General features: G+C 37.4%; 1 protein-coding gene across 1 annotated transcript; it reads left to right on the plus strand.

The window, feature by feature from the left end:
- The first annotated feature begins 891 nt into the window (after positions 1 to 891).
- On the plus strand, positions 892 to 19,885 carry LOC149278761 (mitogen-activated protein kinase kinase kinase 7-like). The gene is made up of 17 exons (XM_089501749.1): positions 892 to 978; positions 6,735 to 6,845; positions 7,601 to 7,666; positions 7,843 to 7,888; positions 8,011 to 8,149; positions 8,670 to 8,794; positions 9,977 to 10,105; positions 10,669 to 10,799; positions 11,036 to 11,117; positions 11,596 to 11,738; positions 12,196 to 12,355; positions 14,470 to 14,550; positions 16,571 to 16,638; positions 17,767 to 17,881; positions 18,576 to 18,637; positions 19,352 to 19,467; positions 19,705 to 19,885. The coding sequence occupies exons 1-17, from the start codon at positions 892 to 894 to the stop codon at positions 19,883 to 19,885; spliced, it is 1,842 nt and encodes a 613-aa protein (XP_089357875.1).
- The last annotated feature ends 1,108 nt before the right edge of the window (positions 19,886 to 20,993 follow it).

The raw sequence follows: 20,993 nt of genomic DNA on the forward strand, positions 1-20,993 counted from the left end.
ACTGATGCCAATTGGCTTCTCCAAACAGCCAATCAGTGGTACACAACCTTAGAGGTTTCTTAGGTTAAATATAAGCATATGAAAGTAATTACAAAGTACTTTCACATTTATTCATTGGTAAGGAGACCTCCTGAAAACAGTGTTCATTGTATTACTCCCTGAGCTGAGTTGTCCTCCCTTGGATTTAACCGATCAATTCAAAGAGAATTTCTTTATGTTAAAGGCCACATCTACTAAAACGGTTGCATTTTTAAAACAAAAAAAAATAGGAATACAGAAACAAGTAAATATGTTCCACCCCTATATACCCACATTGTTATAATGCAGTCTGACAACGAGGTTTTCAAAATTAGGAACGCATTAAAAAAGATAATGCGTGAATATACCAGAATCACGATTCCACTAAGTAAAATATACGTCACTTGGTACAATAAAGGGACTTGTCAATACACGCTAGTTTTTATTTACAATAAAGTTTATTTTAAAAAAAAAAAGCCACTCTTCTCCGGGACCTTTTTTTTTTCTCTGACGGGTGGTGCGTCACTTGTCAGGGTCCGCCCCATTTTCACCGCCACTCTGCTCCCGGCCTGCGCTGACTCCGGTGCTAGATGTATGGTCGGATCGGGAAGGTGTCAGTGCAGCGGTGGCCGCAGTTATCCTTTCTCCTTCTCCGTAGTACCTATTGCGTACCAGGCCAGGCCTGGGAATTTATTCGGGGCTCACCTGGTCCTCGCCGGGCCGGGGCCGCCCGCATAACCCAATTGTATGGTAGCTCCGGCCCCGGACACTTCAGTTTCCGAGTCTGGCAATAGCTGCAGTTGCTGCCCTAGTCTTGTGTCCCAGCTTCTCCCCGGTGGGAGCTTTCTTTTCTCCAGTTAGTTAAGGCAAGGCATGTCTGCCTCCTCTGCTGATATGATTGAAACTCCCCCCGTACTGAACTTCGAGGAGATCGACTACAAGGAGATAGAGGTGGAAGAGGTGAGCCAGGGGCCCTGCGGAGGGACACTAATACGGGTAATGGGGCGGAGTGATTTATAGAAAGGTAGATTGTGTGAAGGTGAGTGGGCATAGTGCCAACACAGGGACTGGTTTTTCCTCCAGCTGGATTCACCTGGAGAATGTGTTGCTTCCCAAGTGTCAACATCTAAATTAGTAGTAGATACACCTAAGTGTAGAGAGTTTAGCCACACTCATCCACCACAGCCTGTCGTTAAATGCAAAGGAAAGCAGGATATACTCCTATAATTCTAGATTTCCTATTCTGATACTATGGTGTAGTCTGTCCACTGATGGTCAAGTTCTACCTGCCCCATGTATATTCCTCTATAATGCTATATATTCTATTAAGGTACTATAGTGTGGTATGTTCACTAATGGACACCTTTTATCATGCTGGGTATTCAGGCACAATGCTGTCATGTAGTCTGTTTGCGGATGGTTGCATTTCTAATGTAATCACCCTACTTACCCCAACAAGTCTACAAGGAAATACTTTAAAAGCTTCTGCAGGTTATACAACTGAAATTGATGGGGTCAACCCAGTGCATTCCCTTAACATGAATATAGTTGCTGGGTATGTTGCCATAGTAACTAACACCATTGATTCTAGTGACATGAGGTTGTAAGACACTGTGCACATATGATTATTGTTTTTTGGACAGAGTACCCTTATAATGGGAAACCCCATCGTTTGCAAGCAGACAATGTATTTTGACGTTAACAAATCTCATAATGTTCATCATTGAAGTGTTGGCTACGCCAAGGAAGATCTTACTGTTAAGAATATAAAGGTTTTACAGTAGAACATTGTAACAATAAATTACAGAGTCCTACCTACCTCTCAATGCAGGCTGTGTCTTGGGCACTTTTATCAGTTTTCAATGTCTGTTACCCTATATTATCCAGTATGAAACGGTGTTTAGTAAATACAGCATAATCTTAGCCTAGAATACAAGGTGGTCGGGTTGTAGGATGAGTATTGTTCAAGCTGTTATATCAGCAGATGTGTAGGAAAAGGGTGTTAGACATAGGGTATTATCCTCTCCTTTGTAGTCTCTGTTCCAGGCCAGGTCTGGGATTTTATTCCTGGCTTATCGTGACGGAAAGACGTTACTGTGTGCTGCAGGAATCTTTTCTTGTGGTTGCAGTCCTGTGTTGAGTACTGGCTCAAACTCAAACTCATGTGACTGCAAAAGCCAGTATTTGAAATAAAAACTAGACATGGGTTGTTGTCTGCATTTGCTTTGGATAAAAGCACTACCTCCTTAACATACTAGTTACTTGTACATTGTTTGGAACCATTGGACAGTTGAAAGGTTCACAGAGTATACCTGTCTGATACATAAGTTAAGCGCTGTACATAGTAAGGCTACCAAATGCTGCATTTTTGGGTATAGTTGACATCTTGCTATTTTTACTCATTGAAGAGCGTTAAAAGTACACTTTAGCCCTTATATGCACTTGAATGCATCTGATAACGGCTGAAAGTGTTACCTTATTACTTTTTTATTTTTTGCATGCAAATGTATATATGAATTGTCAGAATCCCCTCTATGTAGTTGCTCCCTTTCCCCGCACCCGGTTAAATGCTTTTGCAGGAGATGTTCTATCCTGCCCAACAGTACAAATGCTCGGGATAGTCTATGCCAGCAAGATAGTTCCAGGGGCAGTTCTTCCACAGCATCGCCCCTTGTACATGCTCAGACAGAATCCTCAAGAATATAGAATATAGTGGACTTTCATGCCAATGATTAACAGCTCCAATATTTTGGCATCTTTTGGGTAATAAGAATGCATATTTGAAAGTATGCTAATATGCATTCACCTTTTGTTGTGTATTAAACTATCCATTTAGATTGTTTTTTTGTCAGTAGAAATTCCATACATATTTTCTTACGGGCTATGTGATACTTAAATTACAGGTTTTAGTCTTTTTTTTATTATAATGAATGCTTCTTTGAATGGCATGTGTTTTGTATAAACTTTCAGCGTCCCCAATTCTTGCTTTGGCAACGATGACATTTAGCAATGTCACACTTGCAGCTGTGTGTGTAGTTCCCGGATTAAGCAAATCTATTCTGTCATTTCAGATCTATGTACATTGTAATTTGACAGATGACTCTATGGAAGCCGTATTACCTGCCAGCTCCTAGTAGCCTTGTTGCTGTTTACGCAAACAAGTATTAATTCCCAGATGTCTTTTTATGTTAGTTTCTGGTTTTATCTGTTTTCCGTTATATTAAACCAAATTTAGGAAAACGTATCTTTATTTTTATTTTCTCCTATTGCATTAAATAGAAACTCCCTATTTTAACGAAAATGTTTTCCTTTTGCCCATAATAGTTTTTGTACAGTATTGCATACTGTTACCCTTCTGGTGATAATTTTAATGCGGGATCAAGTGATAACTGCAAGAATCACACCAAGGATAGACTTTTGAGGCATGTGTTACACATGAACTTGAAATGTTAAGTCCACTAGGAATGTTGTAGAATACAAGAGTTTCAAATTAAGGAGTTTTAAGTGTAGAATAGCAAATCGTATTCTGGGTTTCATGCTTTATTTTTCGTGATTGCTTTCTAAAGGGAGCGCGGCATAGAAGAAAACGATGAAGGAATCGGTCAACACAGCCCTCCATAGGGTTTATGGACCAGTTGGAGGGATCAGTGATCTCCCTTTTGAACTAGTCCATTGAGTAGTGGTGTTACGGGGCGATCGGGATCCCTGTTATGTGACAGAGTGTCTGCTGCCCTAGACCAGAATACACCACTTTCTGATATCCCAAAATATTGTTCTTAAGCATTCTTCTTCCCAAGACATTTGTGGAATTGTAAGGTTTCTTCCTCATGTAGGTGTTATAAAATGTTGTCAAATTATTCCAGATATTAAAGCTTTCTGGTGGGTAGGATTGTAAGAAGCTAAATGCCTATAAAGCAAAGAGCAATCATTGCAAGTTACTATTTGGCTGAATTAGAACACAGGCTGATCTCGGAGACAAAAACAAGTGTACAATGTACCAATCAATTCTAGGCTCTTATTCCTCGCTTCTTCCAGTAAATTGTTTCAAAGGGCATGATAAACCTACAATTGACAAACCAATACAGTAGGTAAAGAGGGCCCTGCTCTCAAGCTTGCAAAATTAGTAATACTTGTCTGAAAATTCTTATGCCAGTGTTTTTAAGAAAAAATAATCCCAATGTATCAGTTTTTGTAATACTTTGTTAATTCTAATGTGATAATCTGTTTCTAGAGTTCAGTGAGTCAGACTGCTTTTCCAAATTTGTAACTTTGTAATCTCAAACTGCTTGGTGTGCATTTAATGCTGAGGATTACTACAATTTACTATAGACAGGGCTTGAAACCCCTAGTGCCAGGTCGTCATGGTGTCATGAAATCGCTTGTTGGCGCCTAGGGTTTTGCAGGAAAGTACTGTAGTAACGCAGGCCCCCACATTGAAGGGGAGCCCCCCCAGTGATGCTAACACTGAACCCCCTCCCGGCATACTGCTTGCCTGCGCTCCTCCAGTACCAGAACACTGAGTTAGTCTGGCCATGGGGAAACTACAACATTTCCAGCACTCAGATGGAAGCAGTGTGAGATCAGCAAAAGATCTGTCCTGAGCCAACAAAGTTAGGGGTCCAAAAGTGCATAAGGTTTATAAGTATGTTACTGTGTCTGTCAGTATGTTACTGTCGGTGTGTGTTAGTATGCGTGTGTAATTATGCTTGTGTGAGCGTAAGTATTTTGTTTTTGATTCTGCTGTCATAATAGTGCCCTTACTACACAGAACCACCCTGCAAGCATTAGCCAGGAAATTTAGGGTGTTAGGGCATGCTGAATTAATAATGGAACTGATGCTTTTGAATAAACTAAATCCTGAATTATGATGGGCTCCCCCCACATTAGAAAATTCTGAAGGGCTGTAGAAACGTGTTCAGAAAGACTAGGACAGCTCAGTGAGATGTGATAGACTGTGTTGAATAACAATTCTGTATGTTCACCTAGCACTGTCACAGAGCACTAGGAAAGGACAGATGTGGCATTGCATACAGTGTAAGTTCTGTTTCATCAGTAAGTAAATTAATGGAAATGTTGCTGAAGAGCAGAATAATTGAGTATGTTGCATCCAGTTACTTGCATAATTCAAGACAACGTAAGGTCCCTAAGGAGTGATCATGTCAAACAAACCCGAGATTTCTTTGACAAGGTTACCAGAACAGTTCATCAGGGAGGAGCCATAGATACGCTTTATTTCGATTTCAGAACTCATCTGACACTTCTTTAGATGAATTCCTTAAGACAAGCTATCTTGGGACTGAACCTGGAAGAGACAGGTGGATGAGAAATTGACAGTTTTACGACACACAGCCATTGGACTAGCGGTGATCCCTGTGTTCTACTTGTAGACTCTCCTAGGCATATTGTACTAATTATTTTTTTTAAAGAATGTTCGTCACTCAGGTTTTTGAATATATCTTGATCTTGCCAAGCTTTTTTATTTCTTTGTTTCTTTATTTTGCAGGTAGTAGTGGAATTCATATTTTTGTTTGATTTGAATGTCTGAAGTAGGGGAGGGCTGCTACTTTGGGGGGGCAATACAGCTGAGCCCCCAAACCCCTTGCAGGGGTGCTGCTAACATTTACCCTACCACAAACTCTTGGGCACTCTTGACACCAAAACATTCTCTTCAAGTGGTCCCCTGAGGGGCATCAATCAGATGGAGTACTTGGTTATCAATTGTTTGTGTCCTATTAAGGGATTGCACAGAAATATTGTTGGCCAAAAATGGCATTATCAGCAAAATGCATAAATAATAATAAAATAAAAAACAGAAGTAGAATGAGTATCTGTGCATGATTAGTATGAGTGAATGAGTACATGAATGAGTGAATGAATGTGTGTGTGTAAGCATGGATGTGGAGCATGGCACAGGGGGACAGACCCCATTTTGCAGGGCAACATTTTATCTTAGCTGGCAGCAACTATATCTATCTTGCCCAGGCATACCCAGATTCCAGCATGTACTGGCTGACTTGGCATGATAGGAGTGTGATTTCTGTTATAAAATATTTCATATACAGGGTGTCTTTTTTTTTTTTTATTTTTTATTTTTTTAAAATTAAAGGTGGGTGGGGGTTTGTCATTTCCGGCTTCGACCAAGTGCATCCTGAATTTTCATTTTGGTGCATTCCTAGGACTCTTATTACAGCTTTAAAATGTCATTATAGTGAAAATGGAAGAACTACAATTAAGCTATTACTGCAAGCTATCGCAGATTCGTCGCTTTATTTTTACGGCTATACTGAACAGCATTCAGAGTTTATAATCTTTTGCTTGTGGTTGCATTGAAACCAGTTTGACCGACTTCCATGCTGAAAGCACACTCTGAACATTACAAAGGGCTAATAAACTGAAAACAAATGTGCACGCTTCATAAAACCACGTGCACAGAAAGTTGGTGCTGCTGATTCACTTGTTTGGAGGCAGTGGATAAGTAATCTAGTGCTCAGATTGCAGGGAGACAGGAACAGCATAGTGTATATGCTTCAAGTTAATGACAGTACCGCTACAAATATATCTTGTATGGTTAAGTACGTTGGCAAATTTTTAGCCTGTCTATTGAGCTGTGTATCTGCCTTTTGCCATGTGTGATTAATAAATCGCCATTGTAGTTTTTTTTTGGGGGGGTTGCATTCATTTGTAGTGCCATATAATAATTTTATGTGTTTAAACAGGTAGTTGGAAGAGGCACCTTTGGTGTTGTCTGCAAAGCAAAATGGCGAGGAAAAGACGTGGCCATCAAGCAAATAGAAAGTGAATCTGAAAGAAAAGCCTTCATCGTTGAGGTAGATATCCATCTGTGGGTTTTATTATGTATCCATGCTCCTTATACCCAAAGCTTTCATCTTTAGCTCCCAACACTTCTGTACCATGACTGTGCTACTAATCAAACACCCATGAGGTTAAAATTAAGTCTTAGTACGTATTATGCTCTTATAATGGTTTACATTTATTTAACAGTTCTAATTGTTACATAATGTCAGCTGCATGGTAGCCATTTGGATGTTCTAGCTCGGTTATCATGACCTAGTCAATAGAACGGCTCAGTGAATGTATCGGAACAAAATGAAATAAAACAACGTTTTTGTCAATGCTAACGTTTGGTACGTAAAACTCCCTGTGCATTAAGTTCCCTGCATAAACGCTTATCTCTGGAAGCTCATTTAAATCATTTTATTTTTAAACATATGTCATATAAATCAAAATATTAATATATAATATTATTAAAATGAATCAAACTAGTTCTGCTTGGATTGTGGCTTAAAGTGGGTTGGGTATTCATTTTCTGTCCATCGAGAAAATGACCTTGGTAGACGTAATAACGTTATTTCTCGTGGCGGCTAAAGCTTTTCGTCCTAAATATTAATATGAGAAAACATTTGTTCGTGAATGAATGGCGCACATCTTAGGCTACATCAGACAACAGGACTTTCCAGTCCCTAAATCAGTACACAAAAATAATTGATTGTAACTGAGCGCAGTCAATATTTTAGTAAAAACGTTTTAAATCCATAGGCAAACATTTAATTTTTTATTGCAGCTTCGGCAGTTGTCACGAGTGAACCATCCAAATATTGTAAAGCTGTATGGAGCATGCCAAAATCCGGTACGTATTTTTGTCTTTCGTTTGTTTTTTTTGTTGGTAATTTCAATAATTATTCAAAAGGCTAGAACAGTGGTAACTTCATTATTTATCAAAATCTTTCTCTATTAAGTTATAGATTTATTTGTCCCCCAGTTTTATAAAATAATTTGTTTGCTAATCTTAAGTTTCTGTTTCAGGTATGTTTAGTTATGGAATATGCGGAAGGAGGCTCATTGTACAATGGTAAGCTAAAATACAAACATGCATTTTTAATACTATATAATATGGGTATTAATCCACACACCACTAACGTGATTTTTTCCTATGTAGCATGTCATTAATATACTTGCTTCTTTACTTTGCAGTTTTACATGGTGCAGAGCCGTTGCCTTACTACACAGCAGCCCATGCAATGAGTTGGTGTTTACAGTGCGCCCAAGGGGTGGCATATTTGCACAGTATGAAACCAAAGGCTCTAATTCACCGGGACCTTAAACCTCCAAAGTATGTTTATTTCCCGTTCAGTTGTCCGTTATGTTTTTGGTGAATTCCCTGATTATTTACGGCAATGCTAAGAAGTCCCTTGCAGACTTCCATTGTCAGAATGTGTGGCTGGGTGATTAGCGATGAGCCAAACTAGGGCTTATCACAGACAATATTATGAGGAATCAAGGTGTCTTGTAGACTGATGACTAGTCAACCATTCAATATATGAAGTTTAAATTCCTCTTTAAATTGTCCCTGTAAAATTATTCTGTTTTGGTATGTTTTGAACTTTTGGATCTGCTAAGATTTTGATTTAGTATAAAGTATATCAAATGCCTTCCTTAAAACAATCACAAAATGTACGCTAACGTTCAACCATAAGGCTTAAAGATCCCACTGCTTCCTTGTGGTGGAAACCCTTCTATCCTTCTTTAAAATAATAATAATAATAATAATGTGCTAATAATGAGCAATTGCATTTGTAATGTTGATGTTTTGACATACTATAGTGCAGCTTTTCAACTTGTCCATTTTGCAGCTTGCTTCTGGTAGCTGGCGGCACGGTTTTGAAGATATGTGACTTTGGCACAGCTTGTGATATCCAGACCCACATGACTAACAACAAAGGCAGTGCTGCGTGGATGGCTCCAGAGGTTTTTGAAGGTAACTTGCTGTCTTGGTTATATTTGCCCCGTAATTCTTTCATAATCCTCCTCGCACATGACTTTACAAGCTTTTATTAGACGCGCAGAGATGTGGCTATTGCGGTCTCAAAATAGCTTGAAAGGATTATACTCTTTTTAGGCACCATTAAAGATGTGGTTAAGCAACATTTGCATATGTGGTGGGGCAGAGTAAACCTATTACTGATTATTTTCCATGTCTCATAATTTACTGCAAAATAGAGCAACGTTTTTACTATCAGTAGAGCACTTTGAATTGGTATGTTGTACCTTTCTCCAGCATACACACGGTTAAATGAGCAAAATCTCAACCCGAGCTTTCCCGATTTTCCTGTATATAGTCCTTTCCTATCTTTATCTGTTGATAAAAATATGTAGTTGTGGCATTGTTTGTGTGGACATGTTGGGGGGAGCTCACCACCATGTCTCCTCCTTTGCCTCCTGTCACTTTCATTTGGTGTGTTTGAAGTATCTATCTCTTTGTATTATTTTTTTTTTTTTTTCTTTTCAATTTAACTATGCATAGCCTTAAATATTATTTTGGCCACTTATGAGACATTTATTTATTTTGCTCAGCAGCATCCTTTATAAATGTATGTAAAGTCAATTACGTTGTTTGGGTTTTATACCTGAGATGAACAAGAACAACAATTCTGATGTATTGTCCTCATTAAACCTTTTTCCCCCCACAATACAAATACGGTCAAGAACAGTAGCAGGGAGTTAGTATTACAACAAAGTGTTCTAAAGAAAGAAGTATATTCACAGGTTTCGTATAAACTAACAAACAAACAAATTGGTTTTATTCCAATGCAGTTACTCCTGTCATAATTGACATTATAACTGCTTGAGGATATAATGAAGTGTGGATTTGATGTAAATACTCTACAGAGCCTCTTTGTAAAATGGTGCGCCCAGGGCCATCTTTAACATGCAGCCAAAGGGTCAGCTTCCCCGGCTCCAGTCAATATGTAGAGTACGGGCTTCTTCTTTTACTAATTTTAATTAAAACATGAATGGGGAAGCACCTTATTGCATTTGAACGATCTGTGACATGCTTGTATTTTAACTTTTGGCATGGCGCCTCCTTATACGTAGTGACTAGCCTTTGTTCAAACCGTGTTTATCATACTAAAATGAATGTCTCTATACTTTGTTTTAGGTAGCAATTACAGTGAGAAGTGTGATGTGTTTAGTTGGGGTATCATCCTGTGGGAAGTAATAACTCGGAGAAAGCCGTTTGATGAAATTGGAGGTCCAGCATTCCGCATAATGTGGGCTGTACATAATGGTGAGTATAGTGTGGCCTCCTGGATTATCACCTTTATAAGGTACCATTTTTTCCTAAATAAATGAATGCTCATGTCAAAGAAAAAGCAAACTGCTGATTTTTCTAGCACATCAATTTAGATTTGTCACGTCACGGAAGGAACGACTGCTAGTGTAGATTGGTTGGTTTTATTTCTTCTTCCATCCTACATTGCAGTTGCAATGATGCATGAAACTTGTTTTAACCCTTTTTAAATAAATAATAATTCTGAGTTGGGTATCGCTTTTTTTTTTTAATATTGGGTCCTATATAATGTTACATTTTTTTTCTGTGCCACATGCTTGAGATGTTTGCATAGCCAATTAAAAACGAATTACAACATTGTAACTTTAATCCCTTCGTACATTGTTTTTGTTATAGAGGTTCGGAGTTAGGCGTGAACTCCTCAGCTTGTGTCATTATTCTGTGAAAGATGTTTTAAAACTGCTAAAACAACTTTTTGTGCTTTTAATTATTTCCTGGGAGTACAATTATTTTCAATGATTAATCCATCTACTTAATTAACTCTTCTTATGTATTCCCAGGTACTCGGCCACCATTAATTAAAAATCTACCTAAGCCGATTGAAAGTTTAATGACTCGCTGTTGGTCAAAGGATCCCCCCCAACGACCTTCAATGGAGGAGATTGTCAAAATAATGACACATCTTATGCAAGTAAGTTGATTTTTTTTTTTTTCCCTGTGCGGCTTTTCTTGTTTTGTTAAATCTCGGCAGTAATGGGAAAGAAGGAAAAGGCTTCTTAGAAAATAGCATGTGCTTTATGAAACGAGTTAATGTTATTTTGCTTGGTGCCATTTTAAACGCTAGATGTCAATGTAGAAAACACTATGCAGTCCTGAATACCTGAAGAAACTTTAAAACCTAGAGTTGAAATTTCCTTTCTTTTGCAGTATTTCCCTGGCGCTGACGAAGCTTTGCAGTATCCTTGTCAGTACTTGGATGAAGGACAAAGTAATTCCGCAACAAGTACAGGTGCGATTATGGTTTTATAAACCTTTTTCTCTGTATCACTTGGTGTAAAGTATCGATACTGTAAATAGGGAATGTACTTTCACTTTTTATAGATTTTTTTTGTAATTTCTTGCCGTACCTAATGACAAACCTAAATGTATGCGTGCACTAGCATATGTTTTAAAATGCCATGGATAATTTCTAAATATATATATATGAAATAAAATATAATAAAGCTGTCCTTTATTGCATTCCACAACAATGTTTTGTTGATAAAGCAAGAACTGCTACCGTTTTTTAAAATTAAAAATGTATACCATATAATTCCATAGGTCTGCATTGTTTTGTATAATCTAAATTAGTAATTGTTTAATAGCTAGAAGTACGAGCCTTAATAGAATAATAAATGATGGCGGTATTATTCATAGCTGATGAGTAGTCAACTATTCAATATATGAACTTTCCAATTAAATAAATTCCTTTCCAATTACCTTTTTAGGCTCCTGCATTGATATTACATCCACAAACAAGAGCGACATTAACATAGATCCTAACGATTTCCAAGCAGTTACAAATAATGATACAATCAAAGGAAGAGAGTGCAAATTAGCTCCACATTTGAAAAGTCAATCCAAGCAGTCAGTAAGTACATTGCCTGGACACCATTACCTAAGTGCAACCAATCTTGCATGAAAATCGGATAATAAGCTGCGCGACTTCGAGATACATGTCCATTTGGGGTAAAATAGTCTGTACTGGTTTTGTTTGTGTTTGGAGAACCTTATGTAAAGACTTGCCTTGAATCCTATTGGGACGTTTTGCTATACTGTAGTTTATCACTTCAGTCCTTCAAATATCAATTTAGTGTCGCGCTAGGTGGGGATGTGTGTGTGTATATAAATAAGCTGACTTACAGAATATCCTTCTAAGCTATGTATGGTCAGAAAACCACAAGAACCAAAAAAGTTATCGTTTCAGTACCTAAGTAGAGTAACATAGGTTGCTGATTAGATACTGTTAAGTGCATAAAGTAGCATCAAGAGAAAAAAAAAAAAAAGTATCAAAAAGTCAAGATGGTTGCGTAATCCTTCTCTTACAGGGTGAGCCTGGACGTTTGAGTTTGCCCCCATCGAGGGGGAGCAGCATCGAAAGTTTGTCGGACATTAGAGGAAGACCATCTTCAAATTTGGGTGCATCTGAAGACAAAAGAATGAGTGCTGACATGTCTGAACTGGAGGTGAGGAGCTCTGCTAGCACAGGTAAGAAATATGTCGTTATAACGGAAAATAACAATCAATCACCCATTACGCATTTCATTACATTCTTTTATATCCAGCACCCAACGTTGTTCTCTATAATAATCCCTATTTCCAGTGTGCTGCAAAACTGCGGCATACAATTTTCTTTATACAAGGACAGTTACTCCACACTAGTTTTTCGGGAGCACGTTGAGCGGATAGCCATTTTGGTATTTTTAAACGATTCTCTTGTGCGTGTCCATTTTATCCTCCATGTTGGAAATTTCCTCACTCAAATTTCATGGAATATACCAGGGAAGAATCCATAATTCAGTTATTAAAAGTCCTTTTGGACATGAGATATTATCCTAGAAGAACTCATTTAATTGCCTATTCTAAATAACGACCCTTATGGGTATGACTTCACGACACCAGGTAGAACCCTTTGAGGGGTTAGGTATACGAAGATATTTGGCACATCTAGAAACCTACTGTTCCAGAAACACTTTTTTTTTTTTTTTGCAGATTATTACTAGTTTGGTAAAGGCTTATTGGTTATCCCACTGGCCATGAAAATGTTTGATTACCTTACAACATAGTAACATTAACAAGAAAACCTTGTTATTCCAGCTGAAGTATAGGTTAGAGCTGCATAAATAGGACATCAAACTTGATGCACATCAGTCTAAGATGACATTTAATCACGTGTTACCTTAAAAATAAAAAGTATCACACACTTGTGCACACTGGGGAGCAAGACATCAATTCAGCATAAAGCATACCCTGCAAGCCAAAGAGTTGACGGAGCAGGTGAGCAAAGGAGGCAAATGCATGCAGGGATTTAGAGTCCCCAACTATGCATTTTCAAGGGTGAAAATGTTAATTTAAAGGGGCCAGTAATCTATTTTATGCCTTAAAGTAGAAATGAAGGGTCAAGTGTCCCTTTAAAAAAAAAAACAAAAACATATCAACTTGAAGCCCACCATCCATTCTTGAAAAACTTCTTTACATGCAGATATAAACTTCTTTACATGCAGCTCCTCTGTAATAATTTCCTTGTGGTGTTCAAAGTAAGTTAGCAGTGCTCATCGTGATGTATAGTGCTCCTTAGGTCATCTGTCTGCTAAGAAATCATACTGATCCCGATGTGATTAACATGTATAAATCAGGATTGTTTATATTTTTTTGTGGGATGACACATGAATATTCATGTCTCTTGAAAAAACCTTACAAGGTTTGAGTGATATAGGGTTAAATTATCTTGCTTTCTATGTTTTTCAAAAGCCCAGGAAAAATTGTATCAATACAGGTTTCCTGCCCTACAGCGTTGATTTGGGACTTCGGCCTGTGCTGTTAGTGTTGTAGCATTCATCTAGAACATTAGCCAAAATTCATGTTGTGCTATATTTTTATGAAATGCTTTTGTTATTCTAGGACAAGCTGTCATACTTTATTTACAACGTAAATAATCCAGTGCTCATCATTTCATTAGAAACTTTTGCCAACATCCTGATGAGAGTAGCATAGAAACAGCTTGTTAAAGCCATTTGGCCAATATAGCCTACCCATTTTGTAAACATGTACACACCAGTATATGTATGCAAATCAGTCGGTGATTTTTCTTTTGATTTTTTTTTTTCTCTTAGTCTTATACCTTCCCCTTTTGAAGTGTGTGAATTATTGTTAGTTCCCTCGGAAGTTGGTGTAAGTGGTCTCCACTATATTTATGGAATGCACACATACAAAAATAATGGGTAGAGAGATGTTAGAAATTCCAGAATAGTCCTCTCCATTTTCTTTTTTTAATTTATTTTAATAGCCTAAAACAGATGTTTAGAAAAGGTTCTCCACCTGCCCTTGTTGCTTTTATGTGTCCGTCATGATCGTGTCTTGTGCATGCCCATTAATATAATTTCTACCTTACATTGTGAACACACTTTTAGTTTGTATGAAGCTTTGTTAAAATAGAAACAGCTGTTCATTTTGCATGGTTCTTTTTTTTTTTTTTTTTTTTTTTTTTTTTTGCACGTCCCCTCACTTCGTAACACTGTGCTGTACATGTTCATGCTTGCATTCATTGTGCTTCCATACCACTTGTAGTTGTTTGCATGTGTATTGTGTATGTGTTTTTGCAGCCTATATCAAGCCTAAACGAGGCCATCGTAAAACTGCTTCATTTGGCAACATTCTGGATGTCCCTGAGATCATCATAACAGGTAGTACAGAATCTGAGCAGACTTCCTTAGCTTAATGATGGCAAACTAATGCTAAATAGATTTTGCTCCAAACATGTCTACATTGCCCGGCCAATTAGCCTAGATTCAAAGTTCCGGAGGTTGCAAATGTGTGTTATTGGGCTGTTTTGCAGCATTTATTTTTTTGCTTTCAGTATTCAGTCTTACTTGCTGATGATTATTAATGTATATTGTGTGTTTGTGTGTATCTTATTAATAGTATTGACAGTCCATGATGGGTCACAGCCTGCTTAACTTCCTAAGAGGGAGCAAAGCTTTGGGATTCCTTTGGGTTAGAAGTAGGCGCCACCAGTTTACTGATGACCTGGACCTGGTTATATGAGATGGAATTTAAATTGCTTTTCAGCATCAGAAAGCAACATTTTTAATAGATGATTATTTTGTGTTTAAAAACGTGTATCTTCCTGAGCAGTTGCACTTTACCTCTGAGTAGCAAGTGTGATGTAAGAGAAGTGAAGCAACATAAATGTGGCACAGGCAGAATTGGAGCAAAATGTATTTCACGTTGATTATTTTACTTGTGTTTGCAGTGGCTTTCCAATAACATGCACGTTGTGTCAAAATGCTACTAATTAAATGCTAATTCTCCCAGATTGTCTTCTAAACCTTCATCCTATGTTGTCAGTTGTTTTGCCCCTCCCTGACAATCGTGACTTCATTTCTCATTCCACTCAGCATGTGCAAGACCTCAAATTCACAAGTGGTTCTGTTTCTATTTAAGAATGCCAAATATTTCCCCTGGCTTTTCATTCCTGCTAATTTTAGAGCAATGCCATTGAATAAAAATGTGCTCATAAGATAATACATGTAACACGTATGTTTATTAAAAAAAAAAAATGCTATGCTACTGTTGTCTTGGCAACAAGATTTAAAAGATCTGCTGTTATATTAACTTCTGTACATGTAATGTGTTGTGCAAAGGCATATTTTTTTCTTTCTAATTCTGAAATAAGCATATGATTAAAAATAAATGATTTATGGTGCCGTTTAATTCCAATATTTTCCGTGCAGCTATACCTGGTGGGTCACAAATGGGACAGCCATTTTGAGGTCACCCTATAGTATTAAAGTGATTTGTTTATTGTGTAATTTCTGTGGAGGATCATAGCTGTTACTGGGTCATATTGATGCTTTTGATAAATCTGTCTATTGAGCAATATTGGCTGCTTTGAAATCCATGTAATTCAAAGCATGCCACACACAGATTTTTTGGCCAGAGCTCTGTAACCAATACCCTCTGTCGTTTAAAATGATGTAATGTACTGTCACAGAGTAGAAATGCTAAGCAGTGCATCAGCTGTTGCGTATAGCAATCCGGTGTTTCCCCTCCAACAGATCGCATAGCTTATTACGTTATTATTTCTAGATAACTAGGTGTGTTTGTGCCGCAACGTTTGTTATTACTGCAGCACACTCGGACACTCTGGTAGATGTCCGTGATTTTGAATGCTCTGCCATATACCTAATGGTTAAAAATATTAATTTTAGTAGTGCTGGGGTGTGGGTGAGGCTGAGAGTAAGAGATTCTGTGCTATTTTCTGCATCATTGAGATTTCAACTGTCCATCTCTTAGTGTTTGTCCATGAAGCCTAGCATAGTGAAACCAGCAGAGATAATGTACTTGAACAGCTTTCAGCTGGCACATTAGATCAGCAGCCCTGCTGTACAAACCCCATAACGTAAGGCACTGGAAATAGATGCCGTCATCAGCCTTGGAAACCCCACTCGCATGCAACACGTGATAGACTATGGTGTAGGAGAGCAGCTCTTCGTGTGTTGGGAGCATTCATTGTCTTAAACTATACGTGCAGATGGCGTGCCTGAGCTTCTTAAGTTAAAATGCCGCAGCTGTCTCCTTCCTGCCCTGTGTAGATCCCCTTCTCTTCCTATGAGTTTGGACAGATTCCAGGCTTTCACAGTTGTGCCCATTCAATTAACTGCACGATCAACATTTGGTAAATAATTTTTGTCTGGTATCCAGCAGGAAACGGGCAGCTGAGGCGCAGATCTGTACAGGACCTCAGTATTATTGGGACAGAATCAAATCAGGTAAGACTTATCTATTTATGTATGTTTGCCCAAGTGGATGCAAGGCAAAAATCAACAATTTGTGTCCTCTAATTTGGTGTAAAAAAACCAATAGTTTCTAATTTTTGATTGTGTTGTGTCAGACCTGTTAAATTATGTTATGTAGGCTTGACGGATGAATGAGGGTTTTCTAACTAATCCTGCTGTTTGGTGAGCACTATCTTGTTCCAGATCACTTAAGAGCTTGTGAGGCAAAAACAGGATTGTGGCAATTGAAAAATGTTCCAAACCAAAGACTGTGTACTCTAATAGTATGTTTTAAACACTGAAACAGTTAATTGTTTTTGTCTTTTTCCTTTGTATGTTTGTATATGCAATGTATTGCTGTACTGTCAGATAGCAAACTGAACATATACTGTGTATCGGATATATATAGCTGTATTTACCCACCACGATACGTTCTGTAATCAGTGCCAATCAGAGAGCATGTATAAAGTTTGTCTTCTAAACGTTTCCACCACTCATGGTGCTTTAGTCTCTAAAGCTGGCGTCTGAAGGATTGGGTTGGTACGCATGATGAATAATTAATGTGGGGAGATTTCTTTACTCACCTTAGTTATTGAATGATGACTTAAATGCAGGGCCAGCACATCCTTGCAGAATAATTCTGCCAGTATCATCCCTTCATAACTGCGTAGAGAAGGTGTTGACTTTCCCATTCATTCACACTTTGGTGAATAATCTGCAGGCTCCCTCTAGGGGATTTATCTCAGGAACATGATTTTCGCAAATCATTTATACAGACTATAAGTTGCAATTGTACACTAAGCTTGTTTTCAATTAATTATGAATCATCTTTAAGTTATTGGTAAACCCTAGTTTTTATCTTAATTACACCTATATAAAAAGCTGGAAATAACCAAAAATCTAAGAATTCACCCAAACCACGTGGGTTTTTTTGGCACTAGCCAGGTCCCTTTTAACAGCAGAGAAGGACTGTCGCATTGCCCACCGCACTGAGTGAATTTCTTCACTTGTAATTACATATGTACTTGGAAGCCTCGACACTTACCAACCATCATATAGTATGTTGTCAGTTTAGTCGTTATTTGATTTTTATTATCTTTTGCACTTCCTGATTTTATTTAGGAAAGTCGAAATAGTAGCAGGTCTTCCAGTCCTAGTGTGAGGATGATCACTACCTCAGGACCAACCCCTGACAAGCCCCCACGTGGCCATCCATGGGGATCTGATGAATTTTCAGGTAACTCTTTATTAAGATAATGTTATGCATTCTATTTGCAGGCTTCCCGGCATCTGTCTTTTCAAAACAGTCTGGCTTTCAAGACCAGAACTCTTTTGATCTGGTAATTGTGCCTTTGTTTCTGGTTAGTCTTTGGCCATTTTTTCATTTTATTTTGTTTAAACATTATGTAACTTAATTAACAATGACACACATTCAAACATAACCAGTAGTTGAAGAAAAGAGGACCCCACGCTTTCACATGTACCATCTATTGGGTTAGGATGATTTCATTGTAGCAAATCTGATGTGGAGTTCTCAAAGGTGGAGAGCAATGGATGGTTTCTTCGGGATGCAGGTTGGGGGCGGTATTAGGATGGGTAATCGCTGGAAGGACTGTGTGTAAAAAAAATAAATAAAAAATAAAAATAAAAAGTGTACCCTTTTGTTTAGTCATCAAAGTATAAACATTTATAACCTTTCCATATGAGTTCTTCTAAAATATATTTCACACAGTGTTAACAATGCTAAAACCTTGAATTTAACTGTTTTAAGGTTTGTTTGTTTTTTGAGTTGGGTAGGTCAGACAACCCATACCTTTTTGCACAACTGCCTGTTCATTTACATTGGTCCTTTTTGATATGTTTATAATGTACAAGTACTTTTTTGGGTTAAAGTAATGCCTTAATGTCTAATAAACTGATTCATGTTTTAGATACCAACGGTTCTGATAATTCAATACCTATGGCATATCTTACTTTGGATCATCAGTTACAGGTTAGTTAAACATTTTTTCTTCTTCTAAGTAATGCTTCAAGTGACACGTGCTTTGTGTCTGGGGTGTCAGACCTGACAGATGAAAAAAAAATCTCAACATATTTTACCTTTATGGTTATGTAACATATTTGTCAATTACAAAAATACCTAAAGTTTCTTAACTGTCGCTATTCACACACACACACACACACACACACACACACACACACACACACACACACACACACACACACACACACACACACACACTACGCTGCCACCTACTTTCTGGTGGTGTTAATACAGGCTTTATCTGATTAAGTAAAATGTGGTGAAAAGTCTAAATCCTCTGCTATTCAAACAGTTATCTATTTTAAAATAAAACGTATGTTGAGTCCAATTTAGATTCCTTGAAAGGCATGAAATCAACACATTAATATACATGATTCTTCCCAGACATCTCACATTGAAAATACAGCAGTCATTTACAACAGTGTGATAAAAGTCTATCTACAATTTTAATTTAAAACAAGAGTGTGGTTTGTCAAGAAACCACCGCAGAAACAACTATTAAGTCTGAGTCAAGTTTAGAAGCCATGCACTGAATTTTCCAGAGCTAGGATTGACATTTATTTTTAAAGGCTTACTGATGTAAATATATTTTGGGCACATTCTAGCAGGTTATATATTGAGATATTTGATGATTGTTGTTTATCATGTCTGACTTATTTTCAGCCTCTAGCACCATGTCCAAACTCCAAAGAATCTATGGCTGTGTTTGAGCAGCACTGTAAAATGGCTCAGGAATATATGAAAGTTCAAACAGAAATTGCCCTATTACTACAGCGAAAGTAAGTAAATTTTGTATATGTATTGTAGAACTTTTAACTTGAAAAACTGTTGTCAAACTGTAATCAGCCATGGCGAACTCTATAGTGCATTAAAAAAAAAAAATAATAGAATGAGTAAAAGCACATAATTAAAAAGCATGTCTAAATGCCCTACCGTCAGCTTTCTGAAATACAGTTGAAACAGTCCCTTGTGTTCCAAGGATGCTTAATTTAGCTTATTTTGGTTTATTATTTTAGACAGGAACTAATAGCAGAACTAGACCAGGATGAAAAAGACCAGCAAAACACATCTCGACTTGTCCAAGAGCACAAAAAGCTACTGGATGAAAGTAAAAGCCTTTCAACATATTACCAACAATGCAAAAAGCAGTTGGATGTCATCAGAAGTCAACAGCAGAAACGACAAGGAACCTCATGATTCTTTAAAACCTTTTCAACAGAGATCGCTCAATGTACTGCTGTTAGACATTTCAGGCATCCAGATTGTTTTCCTTGCTGTGAACAGGAAGATGGACATTTTCATTGCTTTGGAACATGAAGCTGATGAAAGAATACAGCGCTTTATCGGATTACTGTGAACTGTAGCTGTATGCATGCTTCATGCAAAACCTTGCTATATTGTTAATGATAAATTGTTAAGTTTTTGTTTTGTTTTTATTTGTTCTGTAGAAGCAAAATTTGGCATACAAAACAAGTAAATATCCCTTGTCATCCTTACCTCCCATGTTTGTTTATGCCCTAGCAGTTAGAGGAGAGTTCATGATCACCTGATGTAGCATGGCTACTTCCAGCACCGGAAGTTAACATTCGGTAATGCAGAAGAAGAATTCTATTCACTTCATGGCAATACATAATTCATTGAGACCCTTCTCCAAGTAGGAATATCTTGAAGGGGATAGAACATGGCTATTTACACCAGTGAGTAATGTTTCATGCACCTGAAATGAAAAGCTAACTCAAAAGAAAGATGATGAATACACAACATAAAGTCATCAATGTAAACAATGTATAATTGTGCAGGAGAAATGATCCATTTTATTCACAATTTACTGTTTAATGAATTAACTGATGAGGTTCACCATTCAGAAAAAAAAACCTAAATTAAAATACAAGCAGTATTACTATTTTTGAAGGTTTTGTATGTCTGTTATGTTTTTAAAAACTATATTCATTTGTTGGTATATTATGCCACACGTCCAGATACATTAGGCCATATTTACCAATGCAATATTAGAGCAATTCTAGTGATGGTTACTTATTTAGCAACAAATTAAATCTTCTTAGAAACGGTCCCCCTTACAAATATTGCAAGGTCACTTAACCCAATGTTTCTTCAATTGTCCCTTGATAATTATTGCCTGTTATACTTATGAAAATAAAGAATGTCAGACACTTTAAAAATTATTTTAAATTGCCTCCATTTTAATAACTTTTGTGGTGAATACCGTTAATCCTTATTACTTTTAGTGCTTATCTACAAATGTCCTTGAATGAAAAAATAACAGTGCAGAATGCCTGAGGTTCTC

Source organism: Sceloporus occidentalis, unplaced genomic scaffold (genome assembly GCF_023333645.1).
Source record: "Sceloporus occidentalis isolate IW3139 unplaced genomic scaffold, rSceOcc1.0.p SCAF_181, whole genome shotgun sequence".
Classification (NCBI taxonomy): domain Eukaryota; kingdom Metazoa; phylum Chordata; class Lepidosauria; order Squamata; family Phrynosomatidae; genus Sceloporus; species Sceloporus occidentalis.